This window comes from Hirundo rustica, chromosome 4, assembly GCF_015227805.2.
Source record: "Hirundo rustica isolate bHirRus1 chromosome 4, bHirRus1.pri.v3, whole genome shotgun sequence".
NCBI lineage: Eukaryota > Metazoa > Chordata > Aves > Passeriformes > Hirundinidae > Hirundo > Hirundo rustica.
The window spans coordinates 66,403,999-66,431,634 of NC_053453.1; the positions used below are offsets into that span (position 1 = coordinate 66,403,999).

A 27,636-nucleotide genomic window follows, 5' to 3' on the forward strand; every position below is an offset into this window, starting at 1 on the left:
GCTTGCTCTCCGAGCCCCCATGATCCAGCTGCCGGCTCCCAAATGTTCCCATGGGCTTCACAAACCCCATCCTGCCTCCCGCTGCATCCGAGGGCTGCTCTCACCCAGGGACCAGACAAGGAATGGCATCCAAGCAGGATGCTCCAAGGAGGATGAGCATCGACACTTTCAGTAGCAGGAACTCTCTCATTAATTTAAATTCTGTTCGGCTGCACAGACAAAAATATCTTGAAATCTCTTTTAACTTAAAATTTGATTAAGACCTGCTCTGATTAAAAAAAAAAAAAAAAAACCAAAACAAAACAAAAAAAAAACCCCAAAAACAAAACAAAACAAAACAAAAAAAAAAAAAAAAAAACCACCAAAAAAAACACCAACACATTATTGGTGGGGAGAAGCAATTTCAGATTGCTTGGTTGCAGGGAAAGGGTTTTTGTTTGCAGCAGAGTCAGTATTTCTGTGGTGGAAAGGTTTGTCGCAGGTACACCATTTGTAACACATTAGTAACACATAAATATCGCGGGAAACAAAACACGGGGCTGAAAGGCATCTCTAAGAACTCTTGTTCGACTCTTGCTCCAGGAAGGATTACCTCTGTCTAAACCATTCTTGATTATCACCTAACCTGCTTCGCAAAATCTTTGATGATTCTCCAATGTAATTTACTCCACCGTACAGCAGTCAACGGTGCTTTCCTAAATGAAAGCCCAAATTTCCTTCTTTGTTCATGCTCATTAAGAACTTGTTAAGCAATCATTGCCAGGAATCATTTAACAGAAAAGTTCCTCCTGCATTGTAACACGTCAGCAGGTACGTGCTGCCTGTTTTGGTTTTTGTTTGTTTTTTTGTTTTTTTTTTTTTTTTTTTTTAATTGTTTGGTTGTTTTGTTTAACTAAAATGTCCAGTTTCCTATCTTCAGTGACTCGCGTCCACTTTGTAAATGATCTCTCTTGGCGTCAACAGGTGCGGGAAGCTTCCGCCTTCCCCTGCTCCTCCCCCAGTCCGTAATTAGCGGCCCCTGAGGTCGGGATGTCTCTGGCCAGGGTGGGTTACCGCTGCCGCGCATCGCCACTCGAGCGAGATCACAGAGCTACGACTGCCTGCGACGGCTCGGGTTACCCGGCCGCGGGGTAGGGCACAAACTACTGGAAGTGGGAAGGAGAGAGCGAGGTGGGGAGGGGATAAAAAAACCTTAGGGCAAGTTTGAGTAGCACAGTGGGAATTAAAAACCCCAAGGCGCCCGGCCGAAAGCGGCAGTGCCGGGGGTGGGGCCGTTCCACGGGGCGCCGCCGCCTCTCCGGGGCTCGGGGAGGGGACGGGTCCCTCCCGAGGTGTCTCCCCGACCCGACCCGACCCGACCTGACCTGACCCGACCTAAGGGGCGGCCCCGGGAGGGGCATCTCGGTCCCGTCCGGCGGTGGGATCGGCGGGGGCTGCGCTGGCGCCGGGGCTGCGGGAGGGAGCCGCGCTCTCGGCGCAGGTGAGCCCGGGGCTGCGGGGGGATGCGGGGCTCGGCGGGACCGGGGCTGGGCGGCTCGACCCTCGTGTCCCGCTCGGGGAACGGGATGTTTTTGCGCGGGTGGAGCGGCCGTGCTGCCGGAGCGGCAGCGGGACCCCGGTAAGGCCGGGCCGGCTCCGTGCGGCCGCCGGGGCTCTGCGGGGCAGCTCTCAGCGCTCCCTCCCGGAGGGGCGGCGGGGTGTGGAGGGCAGGGCAGCCCCCCCTCGGGCCCCCCGCACCTCTGTGAGGTTTGTGCGGCGCGGGCAGCGGTGGCGAAGGGGCGAGTGAGGGCGGCAGCTCACACGCCGTGCCCGCCTGTGCCGCAGGCTGCAAGGGCTCCGTCCTGCCCCGGGAGCGCTGGTGGGACGCTGGAGGGTCCGGGAGGATGGCGGCGGTGGGAGGCTGAAGAGGAAGGGGTCAGCCGGGAGGGAGAAAAGCGGAATTCCGCTCTGTCGGCGGTGACTAAGAGGTCTGGCTTGGCTGAGAAGGTGGAAAGACATCAGAACTGGTGAGCGGGGAGGGTGCAGTTGGCTGCCGTGTTCCCGGGCAGACGTGCTCTGGAAAACGTCGGAGTCTGGACGGGGTAAGGTTGAGGAATAAAGATGGAGATTCACCATAGAACTGTAGGAGACGGGAAAGAGACCACCTACTAAAGAGGCATAAAAAATATTACAGAACTCCTGTAACTGTAGTAGCCTAAAACTATTAATGTTGCTGAAAGAAGACAAGTTTAGAAGCTTTGGCTAAAAATGAACCATCCCGGTGAAGTGAACATGTTGCTTCCTAACGTGGGAGAGGTTTCTCAGAATAGACTGGATGTTTCTTAACTCTGACGAAACCGGTGGTTTAGCACTATTATCTATGGGGTTTGTTACAATGGAAGCCAGAGGAACAAATCTCAAGAAACTCAAATACCCCTGCGTCTGGGTTTTGTAGTAAACCCAGCAGCATCTCGAGTCATTGGCTCTGTAGGAGGAATCACTGACTGGTTAGACACACGTGAACGTCCTCTGTCCTGTTTGGCAGCACAGAAATGGCCATTACCCTTGAAGGCAGAAATGTATGAAGTTAAGTGAAAAGAAGTCTGCCTGCCAGGTTTAGCTTTAGGTGTGCAGTTCATGGAGCAGCTGTCCCTGTGCCTCAAGGTTTCCTTCTCATGTGATTTTTACTGGCTTTTGAAGCATTTGCTCTCTCCATCCAGTGGTGGCTCTAATGAAGCTTTTCCGGTTCAGGGGCATCATTGTGCCAAGTTACCGTGCACTGAAGTTCAGTGAAACCAGAAGGATGCAGCTTCCTGGATGCCTGCTTAGAATCTTTCTGTGCCTCTCGCTGGTGCCTGAGCCACAAGGAAGAACATCCAAACCTTCAGGAGAAGCAGCCTTTTGCTGTTTTAGCTTTAGCAAGGCTGGTCACAGCAGGTTCAGAGGAGCACCAAGGAAGAGCCAGAGAAGGGAGGGAGCGGGGCCACTTCCTTTAGCAGCAATCAGCCATCATCTTGGTTTAGTCATCAGCAGATACTTTGGCACAAGGTGCTGATGAGTAAATTCTTCCATCTTACTTTCATTTTGTTTGGTCTCTAGCGTAGAGAGAAGCCTCTGTGCTGGTCATGGTCACCATATGAAACCGTGCAGATGTGCATGTTTCCTGTGTAGAGGTGAGACCAGAGGAGCAGGATAGCCATGTGCTGGATGTGCCTTGCTGCCAGTGCCCTGGTGGTTTGGATCATGTTACAGTATGTGATGGCAGGAGAGACTGGGGACACCCCTCTTTTCTTTACTGGCAGCCCACCAGTAAATCAGCGTAGCTGTGCTGTTACTCAACTCCCTAAGAGTTGTGCTTCCCAGGTTTGTCAAAACCTTGGTCTGTGTCTTCTGGCTTTGTGGTTCATTCCTCTGCTCTCATCAGGGGGGTGTGTTTTACTCCTGATTAAGTTAACACTGAAACTCCTCAAGTTGCTGGGTTATTCAGGTTTCAGAACAGCTTCACAGGTCTTCTTTTAGGTGGTCCTTTCACTGGGCAAGAGGTGATGCACTACCAACTCACTTGTAATTAAATTATTTTGCTGTCTTCACTGACTTTTACAATTGTCTTGAACCAGGGCTGTGAACTCTGCCCAATAGTTTAAATGAGGTCTAGTGAACTTCAGATTATGGCATTGTGAACCAGCCACTCCCCTGTCAGCAAAAGACTAAGTACAATCATGTTTATTTAGATTTATCTCTTAGAAAGGAAAATGTTCACATTCTTTGAATTGCATAACATCTCCTGTCAATGCAAGGTTAACGTCTCCCAATCTTCAATAAGTTCAGCCTTTCATCTGAGCTGTCATATAGGAAAGTACTTCCTCAATACTCATAGGAGGAAAGCTGTGAGACAGAAAAAGAACCCCTGAGATCTTTGAAGAAATTTAGTCATCAACTTCAGTATAATTTCAAAACAGAGGTGACACTTCCTGTTTCAGTTCTAAGTGACCTGCTCCTTGGTCTGTAAGAAACCTGTTCCAGAGCAGCAAAATAAACAGAGGTCCCCAAAATCAATCTGTATTCGACCGTCTTTCTTTGTAGTTAGCAGTGGTACTGTGAATTAACAGAATTTTCTCACTTCCTGATCAGGTGGAGTTCTGGTTTCTGTGTTTTCATGGTCTCCTTGGATGTGCCACCAAAGGGCAGCTCCTTTTCTAGCCGTGTGCCAGTATTCTCTTGAGCTGTGAGGGTTAAAACAGTGTTTAGTCTTAAATTTTATACCCCAGCACACAAGAGCCTGCATGGTTTCCTACAGAAATGCAGTAACAGGAAACTACTGTTTGGAAGCTGTTGGTGGCATGGAGCTGTATCAGTTTCCCAGCTCAGCCACTGCTAGCATCTGTCCCTTTGTCTCTTTGCCCTTTCCAGCAGCTTTACACAGCCAAATTCTGCCATCCCTTTCATCTTAAGTATTGATGAGGGGTTTATGTAGTTGCTTTCTTAAAACTAAAAGCTGTGAGGTACAAAGTTAAAGACCCAAAAGATGGTCTACACAAAAAAGTGTGGGGAAACTTTTCTTGACAAGGATGCTGAGAATGATTCTCCTGTGTTCTTTTGGGTGGAAAGTGAGATACCAGAGGTTTCTCTGCTGTTGTGCAATCCCATCTCCTGTCCTGCCTCACGGCTCAGGGTTTGTGGGTTGTTGTTCAGGAACCTCTGAGTCCTGAAGCCATCCTTCAATATCTGCTGCTCCCCAGTGTCTCCTGTGCCAGGCTCAAGGGCTGTGGCAGGGTGGGGAGGAAGGTAGTGAGCAGAACGATGTTGGGGAATTATGCCACTGCCACAAGGAAGTGAGGCGGCCACAGCCCATCCTGAAGGGGGTTGGTCAAGGTTCAAAAAAAAAAACAAAATGAAGGGTGAGCTTCAGGTTACTGCAGGCCTTTTTGAGCTGGGAGGCAAGTTCCAGCTGCCGCATCGCTGGCATGCTGTGTTCTGCAGCAGGGGAGATGTTTTGTCCTTCTCTTGTAACTCCAGGGGGGAGGGGGTGGATGCCTTCTGATAATGGCCCAGCCATTAAAACCAGGCAGGGCAGTGTTTCTTATCTCTGTCACCACTCCTCCATCCTCCAGGGGAACATCTTCTGATAATGGGCCATTAGGGACCACCAATGGCATGACACATTCCATCATCCCATTGTGAGATCCTCCACACAGTGGGGGAGGAACCAGCTGTTACCAGCTAGATAAAAACTGGGACTGAAGGACACAAGGTATCCGGTTTTTCCACTCGATTACCGGAAGAAGACCGGACCCGTCTCATCACCCCTGGACTTTCTACAGGACCATCTCTGCTCCCCAGAACCACATCTGTTACTCTGGGAGGAGTTATTTGGATTGCTTCAAACACTCTGACCAACAGGGTGCCGGGTCATATCCCTGACTCTGTCAGGGTTTTCTAGGATTTTTGTTTGCTTCGTTGCTTGTTTTTTTTTGTACTACTATATTTGTATTTCCCCCTTTTTTTTTTAAATATTCCTAGTAAAGAACTGTTACTCCTATTCCCATATCTTTGCCTGAAAGCCCCTAATTGCAAAATTATAATAATTTAGAGGGAAGGGGGTTTACATTCTCCATTCCAAGGGAGGCTCTAGCTTTCCTTGGCAGGCAACTGTCTTTCAAAACCAAGACATTGCGTAATCCCAGGTATCCACAAATAGTGAGGAGCAGATGTCACCAGAAGGTCCTCCTGCCCCACACCTTGGTGGCCTGGCCCCAGTGAGGGCAGCTCATACCTGCTCAGCTCCCTGGAGGGCTTTGGGAAAACATTTCTGCAGGGCAGAAATGACACTTCCCTGCCAGCCAGTCCTCTATTTGAGTAAGATCACAGAATAAGCTGAGCTGGGAGGAACCCACAGGGATTTATTGAGTCCAACCCCTGGCCCTGGACAGGACACCTCAACAATCCCACCCTGTGCCTGAGAGGGTTGTCCAAATGGTTCTTGAACTCTCTCAAGCTTGTGCTGTGACCAAATACCTGGGGAGCCCGTTCAGTGCCCCAGCATCCTCTGGGTGAAGAATCTTTTCCCAAAATCTACCCTAACCCTGCCCTGGTGAGCTCCAGCTGTTCTCTCAAGTAGTTCAGCCCTGTGTTCATTTGAGCAGGCAGTCACGATTTCAGTGTTAAAAATCTCTGCTCTTGATCAGGCAGGTGAATTCTCGGTGTGAGTGCCATGTGGAACATGAACAGAATGTAATTTTAACAGGATGCCTTCAGAGAGGTCACCAGTGATCCTGATATGCCCTGTTTGAGCGAAGTCCAAATGGGATATTCTCATGAAGCCTGCAGAAGTGAACAGACCCAATTGCATTAGCTCTTGGTGTTCCATACATAGTGGTATCAGGCTATTGGTATCCCATGTTCCATATGTTCTGGTGTTCCTCAGCGAAAAGGAAGCTATAATTTAGGTGCAGGCTGTGTGAAAAGTCAAGGCATTTGCGGTGTGGTGAGCGCAGTACCTGGTGCAGCCTTGGGAAAGGCCCCACGCTTCCCCCTTAGGCTGTGATGGTGGGAATGGCTTCACACAGACGGAGCTGCAGCCGCCCCCATGCAGCCCGTAGCAGTGGGACAGGACCAAGGAAGCGGAGGTCCACACACGAGTCCTGAGCCCATCTCTGCTGCAGGCTGCCTCGTTCCGAGTGTTTCTAGAGACCGGTCTCCATCACAGCTCCCCACAGGACATGGCAGCAATTCAGAGTATCGCTTCCTGTTTCTGCTCTTGGTAAACAGGCTGGACTGGAAAGAGTGAAGGGGTAAAAAGCAGAAGGTGCAGTGCAGGGCAGTTTGGTCTGTGGTCTTTGGAAGGAAAGAACCCACATGCTTTGCTTTGACCATTTGTGCAGTCTGTAGTTCTAGGAGGGTTTTTTTCCTAATTTGTTCTTGATGAAAGCTTTGCAATCTTGAATTTCCCATTGTGCTCAAAAGGAAACTGCGAACTGATTTATGTAAACTTTCAGCGGCTATTTTTTTTTTTTTTTTTTTTTAATTTCACTTAAGGGTGCCTTAACACCAAATGTATTTGCTGGGGTTTACACCCACTCGTTATTTCTAAATTGCCTTAGCTTTGGATCCAAGATTAGTATGTTTAATTTTGGTGTACCAAATGTTATTTAAAAGTCTGCCTTGACAATTGTGCTTTGATTCTAGTTTGAGATTTTGTGTATCTTCTTGTGATTTAATGTTTCCATTGGCTTTTAAAGGAAAAGCTTAAAAACAAAGCAAACAAAAAATCTTGGCTTTCTGGGAAAAACAAAGCAGGGGCGAAACCTGTTGGCAGGTAGGAATGGAATAATGGATTCGATCTTCTCCGTGAAGCAGCAGCAAAAAGACCCTGGATCTTTTTGAAATATCCTCGGTATCAAGGACTGTATTTAACAAAGCATTTAAACCCAGTGTTTCACCTGACCTGTGCAGAAATGCCCTAAACTTGTATTATATGACCTGGAGTGGGTTGCACCCCTGTCTGCCTCTGGAAACTCTGGGATGGAGGTTTTGTGCCTTGCTGAGCCAAACAGCACATTGCTGCAGCTGGGGGTAACCAACCACTGGGGCTGGAATGGGATGTGGCTCTGGCAGCATGTGGGAGCTGCTTTGTGCCTCTTGGGATTGTTGCTGGGACGTGGCACACGGTCCTGCACAGCAAGTGCCACACGAAAGGGACTTTCAAAAAGCAAAGTTTATTCCTTGCTCTGTGTGCCATGAGAAAAGCACTCTACAGGTCAGTCCCTGGCCCCGTGGGAAATGCAGCCTGGGTTTGGTGAGGGAGGATCTGGCTCTTGTCTCTGGCTGCTGTAATTAATATCTCTTTCCTCCCAAGTCATCTCTGTGTTGTCCCAGGGAAGTCCTAAAGTGCCTTTTTCTGACAGGGCATGAGAACTTATTAATGTTTGCTTTGCTTTACTTTTTAGGCAGTCACAAAGTACTGCTAAGGTAAAAACAGGAGTGAATTTCAGGCAAACACAGCTGCATGTTTGCATTGGTGTGGCAGTCATTGCTGTGCTTGTGATCTTTCCTCTTGCTTTGTTTTCTCCATTGAAACTGCTGGATGGAACCTGAGGGGTGCATCGCCATCAGCTGTTGTGTCGCTTCTGATGAGACTTTATCAGACAAAATGGGAAGAAATGGAGCTTTTGCTCTGGCTTCAGAGGTGTTTGCAGTGCCCCAGAGGACCCTGTGGTTTCCCTGCTGCTTTCACCACTGTTGCTGAAACAGCTGCTGGAACCTGCTGTGCCTATTTACTGCCTGTGGTAGTTCTATATTTCTCCCCTTTTGAGCTGTGGAGTGTCTTTTAAAAAAACCAGTCCAGATCATTGCTGTTTCCTTGCTGTTTGTGAGAAGCTGAGGGAGCAGTAGTGCTCTTAACTACTCTCCTTCAGAGCTGTGCTTCAGTTGAGCCATTCTGTGCAAACCAAACCCTCAAGAAAGCTTCATATTTATTTTGTAGGCAAAGTTTTCTGCCTCATGTTACTGAGGTAATCCCCTCTTTGTTGGCAACTTCTCCTTAGGCTGGTTGAGTTGCAGCACAAAGTCTTGCTTTCTGGGAAATCTTCACAGTTGTGTGGCAGTGCTGGGCTGTCCCTATCTTCCTGTTTAACTGGTCTAGAGCCTTTTGGTGCAGGGATCAACTTTTGACAAGTTTAAACAAATTAGAAAATATGGGATGGGAAGCCACCAATAAATTGTTGGCTAGTCCTTTGCATTCAAGTTGGTAAATGATGACATGGAACTTAATATATTATTTGTCTTCCTTCTTTAAAGAATTTCTAAAGGATTGGACAGGTAACTTTTAGAAATTGATGTTACCCCAGAGGGGAGGGAAATAAATATATGAGTCATTCAGGAAACCAGTCACCCTCACCACCTAATTTCTTTTATAACCACTTTTGTTCGCCCTAGGTAGTGAAGAACAGCTCACCAGCTGGTAATCCAACATTCAAATCTGAATTTCACCCTTACAGGAAGGAAAAAATCTCTGTATTTAAACATTGTGAAGCAGTCTGTGTTGGAGTCCAGGGCATTCCTTTGGTTGCCCTGGAGGGGCAGGGACCTGGGCAGGGGGGTCTGGGACCCCAGCCCAGAGCTCAGAGAGACACTGGCTTTGATCTCAGTCCATGGGAAAGGCTTCCTACACTGAGAGAACGTTTACAGGCCACAAGAGTGTGAAAAATAGTAGTTTAGCTTATCACAGGGTGAAAAAATAGTAATTTTAGATTCCTAGCATTGAAGTGAATGGGGACAAGATGGAGAATCTGGGGTGTTGTCTCCTTCTTTTTCATTCTCCTTCCCTCACTCCATTGCTGCCTTGACGTGGCACAAAGTAGGTAGTGAGGATTGGGTCAAGGTAAAGATGACCTTTTTAGTAATAGTGATAGACATTGGTAAGAAATAGTAAATATAAAATACGTAGCAATTAGTATAAAAGATAAGGACAACCCAGCTCGGGGGGGAGACGTGAGAAATCCATGCAGCTGCGAACACCTTGTCGGACTCTGAAAGAATTGTAAGATAAGAAACAATAAAAAGAAACAATAAACGAAGTATGCAACCTTGAAAAATCTGAACCTGAGAACTCCGTCTCTTCCTTCAGTTTGGCTCAGAGCTGTGCAGGGGGGCAAAGGACCCTGAAACCACCTGAAAAATGGGGAAAGCCCCCAACAAGTCTGTATGAGGCAGAACCAGCAGGGTTTGGGGAGCCAGGGGCTGCAGGGCTCAGCTGTGTGTAAGGGGGCTCTGATTCCAGCTGGGTCCAACCAGCTCCAAACTCGACAAACTGCTGCTGGTCAGAGCAGCACACATCCTTTTAAGAAAGGATGGAAGCTGCTAGGGACAGGATGGTGGGGGTCTTGCTGTTTCTTGCAGCTGTACGGACAGAAAGTGTGCATTACCCTTTGAGTCCCAAGGAAAGGGGAGGGCAGCTAACCCGGAGGTGGCTGCTGGCCAGGTGATGTCAGGTAGTGTAGAAACACTCCAAAGTGGCCAGTCTGAGAGGCTGGAGGTGTCTTGGAGAAGTCATAGAACAATAAGGCTTTCGTTCAATAGAGGGGGGAAAGAAAATGAAAGAGAAAAAATATTCTCAGCAGAGAGTTTTCTTCCTGTTTTCAACTGAAGAATGATTAATCTGAAGTGGAAAATTCTGTTATCAAGCTGACCCATAGTTCTCTTTAGGAGACATAATATAGTTCTCTGTTACATTATGCACATTTCTGTTTTGTCTGACAGAACTTCTGGTTTTTTCTGTCAGATTGTATTGATCTTATTTCTTTTAAATTATGTAGACTTTTACCAAAAGATAAACAGGGATTAAAGCAGAGGAGACGATAAAATGTTCTGCATCTTTCAGACAACTTTTTTATCTTTTTCTTCAAAGAATATACTCTTTGTGAAATATTTCTAGGTTTTTAACTTTATTAAGAGCCAGCACTTCTGAGAAAAGCATTGCCACACTGATGACAGTGCCCTTCAATTAAAATGTGCATTTATACAGCTTATTTCATGCCATGTCTCCTGTCCTTGGGCTCATTAAACTTGGCTGGTACACGGATGCTGTACCTCAAGGGGGAAGCCACGGGTGAGGCTGGAGATGCAGAACTGGCCAGTGCAGCAGAAGAGGAGCATGGAAGGATCAGAAAGGTAATCCTGGATCCAGTCCCCTGGGAAGTGACTGAAGGATGTTTATTTTCTCTGTGCTGCCTGAGAGCTCTCCTGTGCCAGAAGCTCTCGTGTTGAGGGCATCCAGGACACATAGTAAGGAGTAATGATCTGTAGGGCTCTTTTTCCCCTTGTTATTCTCCTCCTTGTTTTATATCCCTCCTCCCAAAATGTGTAGTCTGGGAAGGCCATAGTGCAAAGTAGATTCCTGTGGGAAAGTGAAGTTACCTGTCTTAATCTGACATATGCTGGAGACTGAACTCTGCCCGGGGCTGGTGTGTCCTCAGCAGGAGAGAAGAGGGGAAGCAAAGCTTTCCCCGTGCTCTGTTTGGATATGCTGTTCATGAACATCATCCAGCTAGTCTCTCATAGGTACTTCAGGTTTATCTCTCTCGAGTGGTTGTGACCATTCCCTTGTTCACTTGGCTCGTGGTCTGGTTTTTGCTTTGTAACCATTCCTGGAAATCAGATGAGCAGGCAGAGGCAAGAGAGAACTGCAGGAGGAAGTCACTCAGCTGCACGCTGCCATTATAGCCCAAGCTGAGCTCTTGACATTTAAGTGTATAATGATGAAGCCAAACAGCATCCTGCAATATGCTGGCAGAGGTATGAAAAGTACAAAACACTCTTCAAAATGGCATCTATAACCAGGGGGAACATGAAGTAGGCACATGAGGTCTGGCAAGTTAAATATGGCAACATCATGAGACTATAGAAAACACTGTTTGAAAACAATTTCCCAAAGGTAGTAGAGCTACCAACAGTACTAATTATTTTTTTTTCTTTTTTTTTTTTTTTTCAGTTGCAGAAGGAATATGATGCCTGCTAAAGAGGCATAAGGTCGGTAGGGAATGAGATTGGAAGCGAGTTCAGAGATCACTTTGAAATAATCCAGAATTAATTTCTCCATCTGTCTACAGGTAAGAGGAGCTTGAGGATGCTGGGCTCTGCTGTTTGTGAACAGAGAAGGGCTGGTGGGAGATGTGATGGTTGGACTCTGCCTTGGGCATAGTGGTATTGAAATGAGAGTTTTCAGTTCTTGAAGAAGTATGGCATGGAGTCACAAAACTTCTGCCTTAGACTTTCAGATTTTGGCCTGTTCAGGGCACTGGTTGAGGCAGTCCCTTGGGAAGCAGTCCTGAGGGGCAAGGGGTGCAGGAAGGTTGGACATTCTCCAAGGATAACATCTGAAAGGCACAGGAACAGACGAGCCCAATATGCCATAAGACAAATCAGCAGGGAAGAAAACTGGCCTGGATAAACAGGGAGCTTTTGATTGAACTTAAAGGAAAAAAAAAAAAAAAAACCCAGCCTAAGAAGAAGGGGCAAGTGGCTCAGGAGAATTACAAGGGTGTCATTAGGTTATGCAGGGAGAAAGTCAAAAAGGCCAAAGGCCCAGCTAGAATTTAATCTGGCAGGTGCCACGAGAGATAACTTTTTTTTTTTTCTTTTCCCCAAATATATTAATAACAGAGAGCCAAGGAGACTCTCCATCCTTTATTGCATGTGAGGGGAAACATTGCCACCAAGGATGAGGAAAAGGCTGAGGTAATTGATGCCTCCTTTGCTTCATTCTTTAACTGAAAGACCAGTTATTATCAGGGTGTCAAGGCCCTGCCTGGGCTGGTTATCCCACAGGATAACCCCCCTGTGATCCAGGAGGAAACAGTAACCTGCTGCTCCACTTAAATTGCACAGTCTGTGGGGCCGGGTGGATCCGCTCAAGGGGACTGGCGGGAGCTGGTGGGTGAGCTCACAGAGCTGCTCTCCATCACTCACTGGCAGCCCTAGGGAACTGGGGAAGTCCCAGAAGACTGAGGGTTAGCCAATGTGACACCCATGTATGGGAAGGCTGAAAGGAGGATCTGGAGAGCCACAAGCCCCCGAGCCTGACTGACCTTGATGCCAAGGAAGGCTGTGGAACAGATCATACTGAGCGTAACCAACCAGGGGGGCGGGCCCACACATTCCTGAGAGGCAGGTCCTGCTTAGCAAACCTGATCCTAAAAATTTCTGACTGTCTAACTGGCATTACTGACCACTTTCCCTTCATCTTGGGCTACTGCTTATTGTATTCAGGGAGGCTGATTGAAAAGTAATGATGTTGCCATGTCTGGCTATCTGATTTTCTGTTTGGGGCCATTACTTAGGTACATCATTGATATTCTCTGTTGCAAATAATAGAGCCTGTAGATATATTTTTTTCTGGACAGCTTCAGTGAGTTGCCATCATATCTGTGGCTGTTTTGTGTACAGTGATCTGGGAATCAGCAGCTATCAAAACTGCCATATCATTTCTTCCCACAATCGGTTTTTTTGTAGAAACTTGCTAATCTCATTCTCTGACACTTTGCTCTGGTTTGCTTTTAATGCATCTTATCCCACAAAGTGTCTATCCAGCATTTCATTACAGCTATAAAAGAGGGTGTTTAAACTTCTTTTATTTCAGGAGAAAACTTGGTTCTAAACCCACTGTCAGTGAATTGGATATTGCAGGGTTCATTCTGGAAAGGTGAAATTGTGACAGATGCAGAAGATGCAGTTAAGAGACAGGTGTCTTAAATGTCCTCTGCCTTCACCCGCAGTATTTTATTGGTGTAATATAGTACATTTACAATATTTGCTCACCTCTTACCCAAACATTCATACGTGCTTGGTCTGCCATCCTCTCTGACTTCAGGAGGAGGAGCTCTAAAACTGTTGGTAAAATGCTAATAACTAATTCCCCTAAATACCAGGGGAATTTGCTGGTGGATACATCCCTGTTGGGCACCACCGTGCTTCTATGCTTAGCAGACTGATTGATCACCTACTGAATGCCGTTATTGTCAAATCTCACCTCTTCTACTCTCATTAGTAATGTAGATCTGGAGAAAATTAAGATCTTTAGCTGTTTTCTGGGTCCACAAAATATTTCTATCAGGCTGCTTGTAATGGGTGATATTTGTTGTTTCAGGCCCTTAGCAGCTACCTAGGTATGCAGCAGTACTTTGCTAGACATTTTCCCCTCCCCTCTCTTTTCTGTTACCGAGTTGGTAGCAAATTTCCAAACACCACCTCAGGTGTTTTGCGCTTCCTATGTCCACACATTTGCTTGAAAGGACATCGCTAATCTCAAGGGTGGGTTCATTATCCTGAAGACAACAGGGGCTAGTGCAAACACTTTTTCCAGGGCTAACCAGAGCTGTGTTGCTGTGCTTGATGTATATTCAAACATAGCTTTTATAGTTTAATGCCATAAAGTAGTTGAAGTCTTGATAAAAATACACAACAACAAGCAGTAATAAAACAAAGAAGTGAAGCTATACCACAGTGTACTTCCTTTTAGCCTGCAAAGACCAGAGGTTCATGAAAAATTCTGGCAGATGTCTACCAGATCCTCCAGAGCCCCAGGCTCAGCTCCTCCAGTGCTGGGTCCCTTGCTGCAAGAGCTGCCACTCTCTGCTTTGCTACCCCAGCAGTACTTTCCTTAAACCCAGAAGGATATTTTTAGTGCCCAGAATTGCAGGAATGACAGTTGACCTGGCCACGAGAGAGAGCACAGCTATTGCTTGAAAATGTTGGGATCAACCAAAGCATCTTGCCCAGTTTAAGATGCAGAACCATCTCTAACCACTTTCTCTGCATGTTCTGAGGTGCAACAAAGAATTACATTGCAAATCCATTTTAGTTAATAGTATATTATGTATCTATAGATACATGTATATTTGCTAATTGTTAGATCATCCCTTTGAACCTTCTCTCCTGTAATTTTCTGCTAATTTGCAGGCCTATCCAGCTTCATGGGCTAAATCTCCTAATTACTCAGGTATAAGCTGTATCAGTTAAATCCTAGAAGGGAAACAATGAAGTCCTTATTGATGTCCTTCATTTATATTCTGTTTTTGAATCAACACTTGCACTTATGGACATTATTTTCCTGTAATGATCTGATCACTTCTGACTAAAACACTTGTTTTTACTTGGTATAGTAAGATTTAGGCCTGGAGGTTTTGAGACCTTCTGCAGAACTCATATTCTGAGAATTACACAGTTCTAATGTAATTATGTATAAACAATCCTAATTGCTTTCAGTGCAAAGTGAGAATGTAACATTTCGTTCTCTGACATGACTAAATTATGCCCCTAAAGAATTTTTACAGTTAATTTCTTTGTTATCACTATTTGAAGCGTCATGTAGATCATATGATGTTTTATAAGAATATCACTCAATAATGATTTTTTTTTAATTAGGAATGATTTCCAAAGTTTCAGGGACTTCTGAATATCTGCTGTTACAATTTGAAAAGTTAAGGGTTGCAGGAATGCAGGATGCTTTTTTTGTTTCGTGTAAGTTGGCTTCACGCACAATTCATGTTGTACCATCAGTCAATCATTCAATTATCATCTAGTTTGGGTTGTTTCTCTTTTTTTTCTGTGACTTTCCTACCAAGGAAATATCAGTCATGTCATGTAGGGCAGGAAATCACCTTGCTCAGGGGAAGGGTGCACTAAAAGTAGGTGTGAGCATGTGCTGATCCAGCAGCAGCAGACTGCAGGCAGTCCTTGCATGGTGGAGTTACAAGATCATCTGTGGTGCCAGCCCTGTGTCCGTTTCCTTTGTTTTATCTCTTTTGTGCTTGGAACAAGGGATCCTCGATGATATTTCAACATCAGGGATTACATTGTGCAGCAAGGTGTCTCTGCATTTTGAAATTTTTGTTTGGACATTATTTTTTGTTTCCGTATTTCATTTTCACATTGTATTGGTTAACTTTGCTTTTAAATTTAATAAGCGAGGCCATGAAAATGATAGGCAACATTTTCATGGAAAGCACTTGGATGGGAGAGGGCCTGGTGGTCCCCTGGACCACAGGCTGACCACGAGCCAGCAGATGTCTCCACAGCCTGTGCACAATGGCCTGCAAGGTCATGGGGAGGGATCCTTGGCCACTGCTCAGCCCTGGTGAGACACACCTGCAGGGCTGCTTCTGGAATCCCAGCATGGGGGAGGCGTGTCCGTACTGGAGCAAGTCTGGCAAAGGGCCGCTGAGGTGAGCAGGGCACTGGAGCACACGGTGCGTGAGGAGAGGCTGGCAGAGCTCTGCTGACTTTTCTTGGGCTCGAGCAGGCTGGGCTGTCTGGTCAGGGTGTGCAAAGACCTGACTGAGGGTGGGTGGGTGAAGGACACGAGCGAGACTCTCCTCTGTTGAATGCAGAGATGGCAGGAGACACAATGGGCACAAATTGAACTGTGGCAAGTTAGAATGAAAGGAATGGTGGTGAGACACTGGATGGGGTAGCCCAGAGTGGTTGTGGGGTCCCTGTGCTGAGACAAGAGTTATCAGGAGTCCATCCATGGTGCTGCCGTTCATGGAAGGGCCTGGGGAGAGGAGAGGGGTCTGGGACTCTGCAGAGCAATTTTTGTTTCAGGCAGCTGAGGAAGAACTGCAATAAACCCTAGGTTTAGTGGTTGTACTGATAAAGGATGGATTTATGAAGGTGCCAATGGGTCTTATGCAAGGGAAGGACAGCCACCCTTGATCACGGGGGCAGGGGGGAACTCCCATAGAATGAGGGACACCTGAATGTGGCAATGTCCTTCAGTGAGGTCCCCGGCATATGAGGGAATATTTCCTGATGAACCAGTAAAGCCTCTGTTTAACAGTGTGTATTTTCAAGGGGGCATTCTGTACTTGGGGCTCGGGGTGTGAGCAGGCAGCTCTATAGAAGGGTCAGCTCCTTTATCAGTGGCAGCCCCAGGCGCAGCTTGAGCGCTGGGATTTCTTAGCAAAGGAGGAGAAAATCAAATGAGCCATTTTACCCCTATTCTAAAGCTTTAAGTGTAGCAGCAGTTGGATTTCAGTTTCCTCCTTTTTTTTTTTTTAATTACTTTTTAACTAACTGGTTTGTTCATAGTGCATCTGTGTGACCTTTGTATCAGCTACTCACTACAGATGCATGATGTCACATCCTCCCCTTTTTCCCCATGTGCTCACCGTTCCTTTTCAGAAGAAGGAAGTGCCAGACCATAGAGAATAGGCATCCTCACAGATCTTAATTTCTTAAGCATCTTTCCCGCTGAGCAGAGAATTCTGTGGTGTCTTGAAAGCAGGGACAGGTGAGTTTTGTGCCTTCTCTACAGCACCGACTCTGTCCCACCAGGTCTGTGCCTCTTTGTCTCCTACAGCTTAAAAAATGATTCACAGGGTTAACCCAGCTGTGGTGTGGAGGGTGGGGACTATAAAGGGGTCTGTAAAAGGCAAGGCGGGCTGGGTTTTGTTGTCTGTAGCATGGGCAGCACACACTGGCATTTCTGTGCAGGAGGAGAAAACCTGGGGATCCCGAGCTGATCATTTGTCTATCGGCTGCCTCTGCTCTGTCCCCTTAGTCCCAGTGCCTTGCATTTGGCTACGTCCCAATGCCTCTGACAGGCCATTTTCTGGGCACGTGAGAAGTTCCATATGTGATCCAGGCAGAGTGATTAGGGGAGAAATGACAAACAGGATAGTGTAAGCTGGGATCTCCGTCCTGTTCCCTGCTACATTGGTTTCCTCCTCCCAGAGATTTGCGTATGTATCTCATGTTAAGAATGACTGGAAGCTATAGAGGGTGACAGATGAGGTTTCTAATGATGTTCCCAGAGTTTGTTGTGCACTGCTCTGAAGGTGGGACACACCTGTGAAGGAAGGCTCATACTCTGCTACCTCATCTGTCAGGTTTTTTTCTTTCATTCCCTTCAGGCTGTCTTGGGAGAGCAGGCTCTGGCTGGAGAGAGGATGTTCAGGATGCCCAGCTGTCTCCTAAAGCTGACCAGGGTGGTGCTGAGCCACAAGCCCTGGGCCCTGTTTATCCTCATCTTTGTGTTGGTATCCTTCGCCTACATCAAGTTGTATTCGAGTGTCTGGGAGGACCCCAAGAGCAGAGGCCCTCCCTACAGCTTGTCTGCTGAAATCAGCTGTGCTGACTATGTGCCTTCTTCCCTCAACATTGCTGGTGAGCCCTCTCCTTCCACAGCAAATGTGTTTTTTGTGGAGACCTCGGAGCAAACTTCCCCAAGTTACCTCTTCTCATGCTCTGTGGAGTCAGCGGCCAGGACACACCCTGCATCAAAAGTCGTGGTGCTCATGAAAGGCTTGACCAAAGGGAACGTCTCCTTACCCAAGCACTGGGCTTTCTCCTTGTTCAGCTGCTTCCCCAATGTGGAAATACGGCCCTTGGACTTGACAGAGCTCTTTTCTGGAACACCTCTGAAAAGGTGGTACTTATGGCCTCTGAGGCAGTGGGAGCCTCATTTTTTACCCGTCCTGTCTGACGCCTGCAGGATTGTTCTCATGTGGAAATTTGGTGGCATCTACCTGGATACAGACTTCATTGTGCTTAAGAACTTACAGAACCTCACCAATGCCCTTGGGATTCAGGATGACAAGGAACTGAATGGGGCCTTTCTGTCCTTTAAGCCCAAGCACAGGTTCATGAAGCTTTGCATGCAGGACTTTGTGCAGAACTACAATGGCTGGATCTGGGGCCACCAGGGCCCGGAGCTCCTAACTCGTGTCTTTAAGAAATGGTGTTCCCTCAGGACTATCAAGAGCACGAGGTGCAAAGGTGTGAGTGCTCTTGCCCCAGAAGTTGTTTATCCTATTCCCTGGCAGGACTGGAAGAAGTTGTTTGAGGCAGTCAGTGCCTTGGAGTTCCACAAACTCCTGCAGAACACCTATGCCGTGCACATATGGAACAAACTGAGCCACGGGACCAAGTTAGAGATCCCCTCCCAGGCTCTGCTGGCTCAGCTCTATTCCCAGTTCTGCCCTGCCACCTACGCAAAGATGAAACAGGACTCTGAAGAGTTGTCAAGGAGCGCAGTGTGACCTGTGGGCCCTTGGCTGCAGGGATGTTCCTCAGACTGAAGGAAACTGAGTGCCTTTGACCTTCCCCAGAGCTGGCTCCTAGTCCTCAGCACAGGTGTTCTGTGTGACAGCTCTGTGGTTTTGTACCATTGCTGATATCTGCCTCAGATCCTTTGAGTTTCAAATTTACAGCAGAACCTGAGGTCAGCCTCTCTTGCTGTCCTTCAGGAGACCTTTTGCTGCAGGGAAGGTTGACCTGGTTCATCTGCGTCTCTCAGCTGGTCCTCTCTGGGTGATCTCCAATGGCTCCTCTTGTCAGTCCTGGCCTGAGCAGCCCCTTGTGATGTTTCAACAGCTGTAGGGACCCTTGCCTTCCTCTGTGTGGCCTTGCTGAGTTTGTAAATCACTGCCAGGCAGTGCCAAAGGGCACTATTTGCTGGAGCTCAGAACGGAACTTCCTGGTGGCAAAGATCATTTACGCCTGGGGAAATGCATGACAAGTATATGAAGATTACTTTTAGGAGCAAAAAACATTTTAGATCCATGTGTGGCTCAGTGTGAAGTTCTTCCAAACTGAGAAAGTTCAAATGATGCTTCCTACTCCTTCCAGTTCCACAGCTGTGGGATGATATTTTTTTCTGGGCCTCCTCAGGAAAAGAAATAGACAAAAGCACTTCTTTTGGAAGCAGAATTTATAAAGATCCTTGCTCTGCTGCAGTAATTCTAGTAGGATACCAGCATCTAACCAGCCATTGTCACAGTCCAGAGGGTCTCAGCATTGCCTGTTTCTGCAGTGCTGTGAGGAGGATGATGTCCCTTTCATTGGAATATTGAGCCCATTGTGGAAGTCCAGAGGACAACAGGTCCACATGCACAGAAGGACCAGGTCCAGGACTCAGAGCAGAGTCCCCAGTGACAGAAACAGAAACTCAGAAGCACATGAAGGTTGGAAAAGACCTCCAAGATCATCGAGTCCAACCTTCAATTCAGTATAACCATATCCACTAGCCTTTATCCCCAAGTGCCGTGTGTACTCATTTTTTGGAGCACTTCCAGGAATGGTGACTCCAGCACTTCCCTGGGGAGCTGGTGGCACACAGTGCTTAAGCACTCTGAAGTTTTTTCCTCATATCTCAGCTGAACCTACCATGGTGCAGGGAGTGCTGCATCCAGCCCTGGGATCCCAGCACAGGAAGCTGCTGGAGCCAGGCCAGAGCAGGGACACCAAGGGCAGCACAGGGATGGAGCAGCACTGCTGGGAGGAAAGGCTGAGGGAATTGGGATGGTTCAGCCTGGAGAGGAGAAGGCTTTGGGGTGACCTCACTGTGGCCTTGCGGTGCCTGAAGGAGCCCACAGGAAAGATGGAGAGAGACTCTTGGCAAGGGCCTGCAGTGACAGGACAAGGGGCAATGGCTTCACACTGACAGAGAGCAGGGTTAGATGGGATATGAGGAAGAAATTGTTCCCTGTGAGGGTGGTGAGGCCCTGGCACAGGTTGCCCAGACCAGCTGTGGCTGTCTCATCCCTGGCAGTGTCCAAGACAGGGTTGGACGGTGACTGGAGCAAGCTGGGATAGTGGAAGGTGTCCCTGCCCATGACAGGAGGGGTGGAACAAGATGATCTTTAATGTCTCTTCCACCCCAAACCATTCTATTGATTTTTCCCCTCGTCCTGTCCCTTCTTCCCTGAGAGCAGAACCTCATCCCCACCTGGCTGTGCCCTCCTCCCCTCTCAGAGAGTTGTGGAGAGGCGTAAGTCTTCCCGAGCCTCCTTTTCCTCCAGGTTAAACACCCCCAGCTCCCTCAGCTTCCATTCATCAGACTTGTGCTCCATCCCCTTGCCCAGCTCTGTTCCCTTCCCTGGACACGCTCCAGCCCCTCAGCGTCCATCCTGCAGTGCCAGGCCCAGAACTGGACGCAGCCCTTGGGCTGAGGCCTCGCCGTGACAGGGGGACAGTCACTGCCCCGGTGCTGCTGCCCGCTGCCCTGCTGACCCAGCCCGGGAGCCACTGGCTTCCTGCCCACCCGGGCGTGCACTGTGCTGGCTGTGCACCATGGAGCAGAGGCCCAGGCCCTCTCCTGCTGGGCTCTTCCCAGCCACTCTTCCCCAGCCTGGAGCTGCTGGGGGTTGCTGTGACCCAGGGGCAGGATGTGGCACTTGGCCTTGTTGAACCTCAAAGATATGAAACAGGACTGGCCCTGACAGTGGTCCCTGGGGTACAGCACCAGGGACGTGCTGCCAGCTGGATTAATTCCACCACCACTCTCTTGGCACCGCCACCCAGGCAGTTTTTTTCCCTGCAAACAGGCAACCAGTTAAATCTGTGGGCTGCAAGGACGAGGTTCTTCAGGAGAATGCGGTGGGAGCAACGATCAAAAAGGCTTTCCTGGACGCCCAGGTGCACAACATCCACAGCCCTTCCCCATCCATCAGGTGTTCATAGAAGGAGGTTGGGTCAGCCAAGCAGGACCTGCTTCAGCCCCTGCTGGCTGGGTCTGATGCCCCAGTGGTGCAGCACACATCGCGTGGATGCAGTCCAGGTGATCTGCTCCATACCCTTCCCGGGCACCGAGGTCAGGCTGACAGGCCTGTGGCTCCCCCGGTTGTCCTTGCAAGCCTTCTCCATTGGGTGTCACATTGTCCATCCTCTGGTCACCCAGGAGCTCTGCAGTTAACCAGGGCAGCTGATAAACGATGGAGGGTGGAGCTGTGTGAGCTGCTTCACCAGCCCCCTGCACAGCCGTGGGAGGAAGGATGGCATCTCCCTAGACTTGTGCATGTCTGGGCAGCACAGCAGCTCACTAACAACTTCTTCCTGCAGTGTGGGGACTTCATTCTGCTCTCTGTTTCTGTCTTCCAGCTCAGGGGGCTGGATATGCAGAGGGCAACCGGGCTTTCAGTTAAAGGCTGAGGTCAAGAAGGCATGGAGTACCTCAGCCTTTTCCTCATCCCTGAAGGTTGTGTTCCCACCCAGCATGCAATAAAGGATGGAGAATCTCCTTGGCTTCTTTTTGTTATTAATGCATTTGGAAAAGCATTTTTTCTTAACTTTTATGCCGGTGGCCAGACTGACTTCTAGCTGGACTTTTACCCTTCTAGTTTTCTCTCTTTGCTCTGTCATGATTAACTTAATGACGTTTTTGTAGTCTTCCTGAGTTGCCTGATCCTTCTTCCAGAGCTGCTGAACTCTCTGCTCTTTCCTGAGTCCCAGTGGAAGCTTGCTGTTCATTCTGGCCCGCCTTCCCTGAACTCTCTTACAGCACATTGGAATGGGCTCCTTCTCTACCTGTAGGGCCTCCTTCCTGAGGAATGTCCAGCCTTCCTGGGCTCCTTGGCCCCTCAGGACTGCCTCCCAAGGGATTCTCTCAGCCAGTGGTCTAAAGAGGCCTGTCCTCCACAAGTCTGAGGTAGTGCTCTTCCTGACCCCCTTCCATCCTCCCTCCCTCCCTCTCTCTCCATTGAGAACTGAAATCGAATCATGTCCCGGTCACTGTACCCAAGATGGCCTTTGGCAGCCTCATCTTGCACCAGTGCTCCTCTGTTTGCAAACAGCAGATGCCCTGGGACACCTCCCCTGGTGGGCTTGCCTGCCAACTGTGTCAGGAAGTTCTGTTCCACATGCTTCAGGAAACTCCTGGAGTTTCTCCTTTCTGCTGGGTGGGAGTCCAGGAGACACCTGGTAAGCTGAAGATGTCACCAAGGATGTAGGCAGTGGATGATGTGGGGTCATCTGTGCACCTCTGATGGGAATCCTTGGCCAGCACTCAGCCCTGGTGAGACACACCTGCAGGGCTGCTTCTGGAATCCCAGCATGGGGGAGGCGTGTCCGTACTGGAGCAAGTCTGGCAAAGGGCCGCTGAGGTGAGCAGGGCACTGGAGCACACGGTGCGTGAGGAGAGGCTGGCAGAGCTCTGCTGACTTTTCTTGGGCTCGAGCAGGCTGGGCTGTCTGGTCAGGGTGTGCAAAGACCTGACTGAGGGTGGGTGGGTGAAGGACACGAGCGAGACTCTCCTCTGTTGAATGCAGAGATGGCAGGAGACACAATGGGCACAAATTGAACTGTGGCAAGTTAGAATGAAAGGAATGGTGGTGAGACACTGGATGGGGTAGCCCAGAGTGGTTGTGGGGTCCCTGTGCTGAGAGAAGAGTTGTCAGGAGTCCATCCATGGTGCTGCCATTCATGGAAGGGCCTGGGGAGAGGAGAGGGGTCTGGGACTCTGCAGAGCAATTTTTGTTTCAGGCAGCTGAGGAAGAACTGCAATAAACCCTAGGTTTAGTGGTTGTACTGATAAAGGATGGATTTATGAAGGTGCCAGTGGGTCTTATGCAAGGGAAGGACAGCCACCCTTGATCACGGGGGCAGGGGGGAACTCCCATAGAATGAGGGACACCTGAATGTGGCAATGTCCTTCAGTGAGGTCCCCGGCATATGAGGGAGTATTTCCTGATGAACCAGTAAAGCCTCTGGTTAACTGTGTGTATTTCTAAAGGGGGGCATTCTGTACCTGGGGCTCAGGGTGTGAGCAGGCAGCTCTATGGAAGGGTCAGCTCTGTTATCAGTGGCAGCCCAATAAACTGTATGAATGCTGGGAATTTTGAGTAAAATAGGAAAAACAAATCTAAAATTTTCCTGGCACAGAATAAAGCTTAAAGTGTAGTACCTCTTGAGTTGCATTTTGCTCATTTTTTAACTGAGTTTTAGTTACTTTTTAACTTTTTGGTTGTTCACGAGGTTTGTTCAGTATTGCATCAGTTAGTGGATACATAAATCTTTTTGGACCCTCCCCTTTGTCTTTTCCTCTTGTGTTCTGGCTCTCTCTGTCACATCATTCCTTTTCAGAAGAAGGAAGCATCCGACAATAAACTTCGTGTCAACCTCTAAGACATTAATTTCTTAACTATCTTTTCCAGCTGAGCAGGGTATTCTGTGGTATCCTGAAAGTGGGAACAGGTGAGTTTTGTGCCTTCTCTACAGTAGCAGTTCTGTTCTGCCAAGCTTGTGCCTCTTTGCCTTCTGCAGTGCAGAAAGTGATCTACAGGGTTAACCCAGCTGTGGTGTGGAGGGTGGGGAATGTAAGGGGGTCTGTAAAAGGCAGGGTGGGCTGGGTTTTGTTGTCTGTAGCAAGGGCAGCACACGCTGGCGTTTCTGTGCGGGAGGAGAAAACCTCCTGCGGACCCCGAGCTGATCATTTGTGCATGAGGAGAAAACCTGGGGATCCCAAGGTGATCATTTGTCTGTCGGTGCCTCTGCTCTGTCCCCCAGTGCCTGGTGCAGAGTGGTGGCTCCATGCTCCAGCCTTTGGATGCCTCCCAGTGAGGCTGACAAGTTGGTTTTGGCCACAGGGGAAGCTCCGAGTGTGACCCAGGCACAGTGATCGAGCAGCAGGGACAAATGGGACCGTGCCCGCTGGGTCCTCTGTTGTGTTCCCTGCCTCTTTGGTTACAGCTGTTGGATTAAAGCTTTTCCTCTTTCCTGAACCTTTCTGTCCCAGAGCGTGGAGCTTTGGAGAGGGAGCTCATGGAGGCAGGAGAAAAGGTGGAAGCCTTGAGGGTGGAAGAGACCTTTGAGTGCCCGGGTCTGACCCCAAAGCCCGCTCTGCCAAGTCCACCACTAAACCAAGCCCCTAAGTGCCACACCGACATGTCTGTTAAATACCTCCAGGGACAGTGGCTCCACTGCTTTCTTGGGCTGCCTGTGCTAATGCCTGATAACTCTTCCAGGGCGTAAAATTCTGAGTAATGTCCACTCAACCTCCCTCGACGCAACTTGAGACCATTTCCTCTGGTCCTAAAAGATGCAGCCTTCCTCGTTGCTTCTTCATGTGCTCTTGCCTGTTGACCTTTGGGGCCCGGTGGTGGTCGCAGGAGGTGCTGCTTCTGGGTGCTGCTTCTGTTGCCCTTCAGTTTAGGGAGAGGCAAGGGCAGCAGTGCTGATGCTAATGCTGAGGATGGAGCCAGACTGACTTATCTGTTTGTTGCTGCCTCGGTAATAATCTCTTCCACTCCATCCCTGCCTTTTGCCAGAAGAAGGGAGGAAGTAAAGGCAGGAGAGAGGAGGGATTGCCTGTCCACCAGCAGGATCCACTGGGAGAGTTGAGCTGGTCAGAGCAAGTGTGGGCTGTGCAGGGTTGGGAAGCAGCCTTGGAACTCCCTTTACAGATGCAGTTCTGCACCTTATTGTCTGCATCTGCCTCCAGAGCTGCCCTGGATCAATTGCTTCCCTCCATCCATCCTGCCAGGCTGCAGTGCCAGGAACAATGGGCCAGGCTCTCTGCAGGGGCAGGTGGTTGGTTTGGAAAGGCAGCGACTGCCACGCCAACAACCTGGAAGACTGAAGCTTGTGTTTGGTTTGGGGGAAGGACATGTTGTGTATCAGGAGAAACCAACTCTCCTCACGACAACCAGCTGTCACTGGGCCTTAGCTCGACACAGTGTCTGTTGACAGGGCTCTAGCAATGGTCATAAGGAACATTCCTATTTCCTCCTGCCAGCGGCTTTGCCTACGTCTCATGTTCACAGTGACCTGAAGTTCTAGAGTGTGACAGATGAGGTTTCTAAAGATGTTCCCAGAGTTTGTTGTGCACTGCTCTGAAGGTGGGACACACCTGTGAAGGAAGGTTCATACTCTGCTGCCTCATCTGTCAGGTTTTTTCTCTTCTATCCTTCCCTTCAGATCATGACGGCTGTGTCGGGAGAGCAGGCTCAGGCTGGAGAGAGGATGTTCAGGATGCCCAGCTGTCTCCTAAAGCTGACCAGGGTGGTGCTGAGCCACAAGCCCTGGGCCCTGTTTATCCTCATCTTTGTGTTGGTATCCTTCGCCTACCACAAGTTGTATTCGAGTGTCTGGGAGGACCCCAAGAGCAGAGGCCTCCCCTACAGCTTGTCTGCTGAAATCAGCTGTGCTCACTATGTGCCTTCTTCCCTCAACATTGCTGGTGAGCCCTCTCCTTCCACAGCAAATGTGTTTTTTGTGGAGACCTCGGAGCAAACTTCCCCAAGTTACCTCTTCTCATGCTCTGTGGAGTCAGCGGCCAGGACACACCCTGCATCAAAAGTCGTGGTGCTCATGAAAGGCTTGGCCAAAGAGAACGCCTCCATACCCAAGCACTGGGCTTTCTCCTTGTTCAGCTGCTTCCCCAATGTGGAAATACAGCCCCTGGACTTGACAGAGCTCTTTTCTGGAACACCTTTGGCACAATGGTACTTGCAGCCTCAGCGGCAGCAGGAGCCTCATTTTTTACCCGTCCTGTCTGACGCCTGCAGGATTGTTCTCATGTGGAAATTTGGTGGCATCTACCTGGATACAGACTTCATTGTGCTTAAGAACTTACAGAACCTCACCAATGCCCTTGGGATTCAGGATGACAAGGAACTGAATGGGGCCTTTCTGTCCTTTAAGCCCAAGCACAAGTTCATAGAGCTTTGCATGCAGGACTTTGTGCAGAACTACAATGGCTGGATCTGGGGCCACCAGGGCCCGGAACTCCTAACTCGTGTCTTCAAGCAGTGGTGCTCCCTCGAGACTATCAAGAGCACGAGGTGCAAAGGTGTGAGTGCTCTTGCCCCAGAAGTTGTTTATCCTATTCCCTGGCAGGACTGGAAGAAGTTGTTTGAGGCAGTCAGTGCCTTGGAGTTCCACAAACTCCTGCAGAACACCTATGCCGTGCACATATGGAACAAACTGAGCCACGGGACCAAGTTAGAGATCCCCTCCCAGGCTCTGCTGGCTCAGCTCTATTCCCAGTTCTGCCCTGCCACCTACGCAAAGATGAAACAGGACTCTGAAGAGTTGTCAAGGAGCGCAGTGTGACCTGTGGGCCCTTGGCTGCAGGGATGTTCCTCAGACTGAAGGAAACTGAGTGCCTTTGACCTTCCCCAGAGTTGGCTCCTAGTCCTCAGCACAGGTGTTTTGTGTGACAGCTCTGTGGTTTTTGCCATTGCTGATATCTGCCTCAGATCCTTTGAGTTTCAAATTTACAGCAGAACCTGAGGTCAGCCTCTCTTGCTGTCTTTCAGGAGACTTTTTGCTGCAGGGAAGGTTGACCTGGTTCATCTGCGTCTCTCAGCTGGTCCTCTCTTGGTGATCTCCAATGGCTCCTCTTGTCAGTCCTGGCCTGAGCAGCCCCTTGTGATGTTTCAACAGCTGTAGGGACCCTTGCCTTCCTCTGTGTGGCCTTGCTGAGTTTGTAAATCACTGCCAGGCAGTGCCAAAGGGCACTGTTTGCTGGAGCTCAGAACGGAACTTCCTGGTGGCAAAGATCATTTACGCCTGGGGAAATGCATGACAAGTATATGAAGATAAGGAGCAGAAAACATTTTAGATCCATGTGTGGCTCAGTGTGAAGTTCTTCCAAAGTGAGAAAAGTTCAAATGATGCTTCCTACTCATTCCAGTTCCACAGCTGTGGGATGATTTTTTTTTCTGGGCCTCCTCAGGAAAAGAAATAGACAAAAGCACTTCTTTTGGAAGCAGAATTTATAAAGATCCTTGCTCTGCTGCAGTAATTCTAGTAGGATACCAACATCTAACCAGCCATTGTCACAGTCCAGAGGGTCTCAGCATTGCCTGTTTCTGCAGTGCTGTGAGGAGGATGATGTCCCTTTCATTGGAATATTGAGCCCATTGTGGAAGTCCAGAGGACAACAGGTCCACATGCGCCGAAGGACCAGGTCCAGGACTCAGAGCAGAGTCCCCAGTGACAGAAACAGAAACTCAGAAGCACATGAAGGTTGGAAAAGACCTCCAAGATCATCGAGTCCAACCTTCAATTCAGTATAACCATATCCACCAGCCTTTATCCCCAAGTGTCGTGTGTACTCATTTTTTGGAGCACTTCCAGGAATGGTGACTCCAGCACTTCCCTGGGGAGCTGGTGGCACACAGTGCTTAGGCACTCTGAAATTTTTTCCTCATATCTCAGCTGAACCTACCATGGTGCAGGGAGTGCTGCATCCAGCCCTGGGATCCCAGCACAGGAAGCTGCTGGAGCCAGGCCAGAGCAGGGACACCAAGGGCAGCACAGGGATGGAGCAGCTCTGCTGGGAGGAAAGGCTGAGGGAATTGGGATGGTTCAGCCTGGAGAGGAGAAGGCTTTGGGGTGACCTCACTGTGGCCTTGCAGTGCCTGAAGGGAGCCCACAGGA

At 48.9% G+C, this 27,636-nt stretch overlaps 3 protein-coding genes across 7 annotated transcripts in view; all 3 read left to right on the forward strand.

The window, feature by feature from the left end:
* The first annotated feature begins 1,032 nt into the window (after positions 1–1,032).
* LOC120752045 (lactosylceramide 4-alpha-galactosyltransferase-like) lies at positions 1,033–21,637 on the forward strand. Of its 3 annotated transcripts, XM_040062674.2 has the most exons (4): positions 11,478–11,585; positions 12,139–12,213; positions 16,657–16,765; positions 17,388–20,444. In XM_040062674.2, the coding sequence occupies exon 4, from the start codon at positions 17,424–17,426 to the stop codon at positions 18,513–18,515; it is 1,092 nt and encodes a 363-aa protein (XP_039918608.1). In that variant the 5' UTR covers positions 11,478–11,585; positions 12,139–12,213; positions 16,657–16,765; positions 17,388–17,423; the 3' UTR covers positions 18,516–20,444. The 3 variants fall into 3 exon arrangements, with proteins under 3 accessions (XP_039918610.1, XP_039918608.1, XP_039918609.1); XM_040062676.2 differs by lacking the exons at positions 12,139–12,213; positions 16,657–16,765 and adding an exon at positions 1,033–1,130 and having other exon boundaries at positions 11,468–11,585; positions 17,388–21,637; XM_040062675.2 differs by lacking the exon at positions 12,139–12,213 and having other exon boundaries at positions 11,508–11,585.
* LOC120752043 (lactosylceramide 4-alpha-galactosyltransferase-like) lies at positions 11,476–26,762 on the forward strand. 2 transcript variants are annotated; one of them, XM_040062671.2, is made up of 2 exons: positions 11,476–11,585; positions 25,168–26,762. In XM_040062671.2, the coding sequence occupies exon 2, from the start codon at positions 25,171–25,173 to the stop codon at positions 26,302–26,304; it is 1,134 nt and encodes a 377-aa protein (XP_039918605.1). In that variant the 5' UTR covers positions 11,476–11,585; positions 25,168–25,170; the 3' UTR covers positions 26,305–26,762. The 2 variants fall into 2 exon arrangements, with proteins under 2 accessions (XP_039918605.1, XP_039918606.1); XM_040062672.2 differs by lacking the exon at positions 11,476–11,585 and adding an exon at positions 23,304–23,445.
* The window catches only part of LOC120752042 (lactosylceramide 4-alpha-galactosyltransferase-like), a 34,050-nt gene continuing 17,910 nt past the window's right edge, over positions 11,497–27,636 (forward strand). Inside the window, exons 1-2 of one of the 2 annotated variants that reach the window (XM_040062668.2) lie at positions 11,497–11,585; positions 23,406–23,445. The gene's annotated coding sequence lies outside the window, so the exon portion shown is untranslated. The remainder of the gene's footprint in view (positions 11,586–23,405; positions 23,446–27,636) is intronic. The other variant, XM_040062669.2, reaches the window with a different exon arrangement.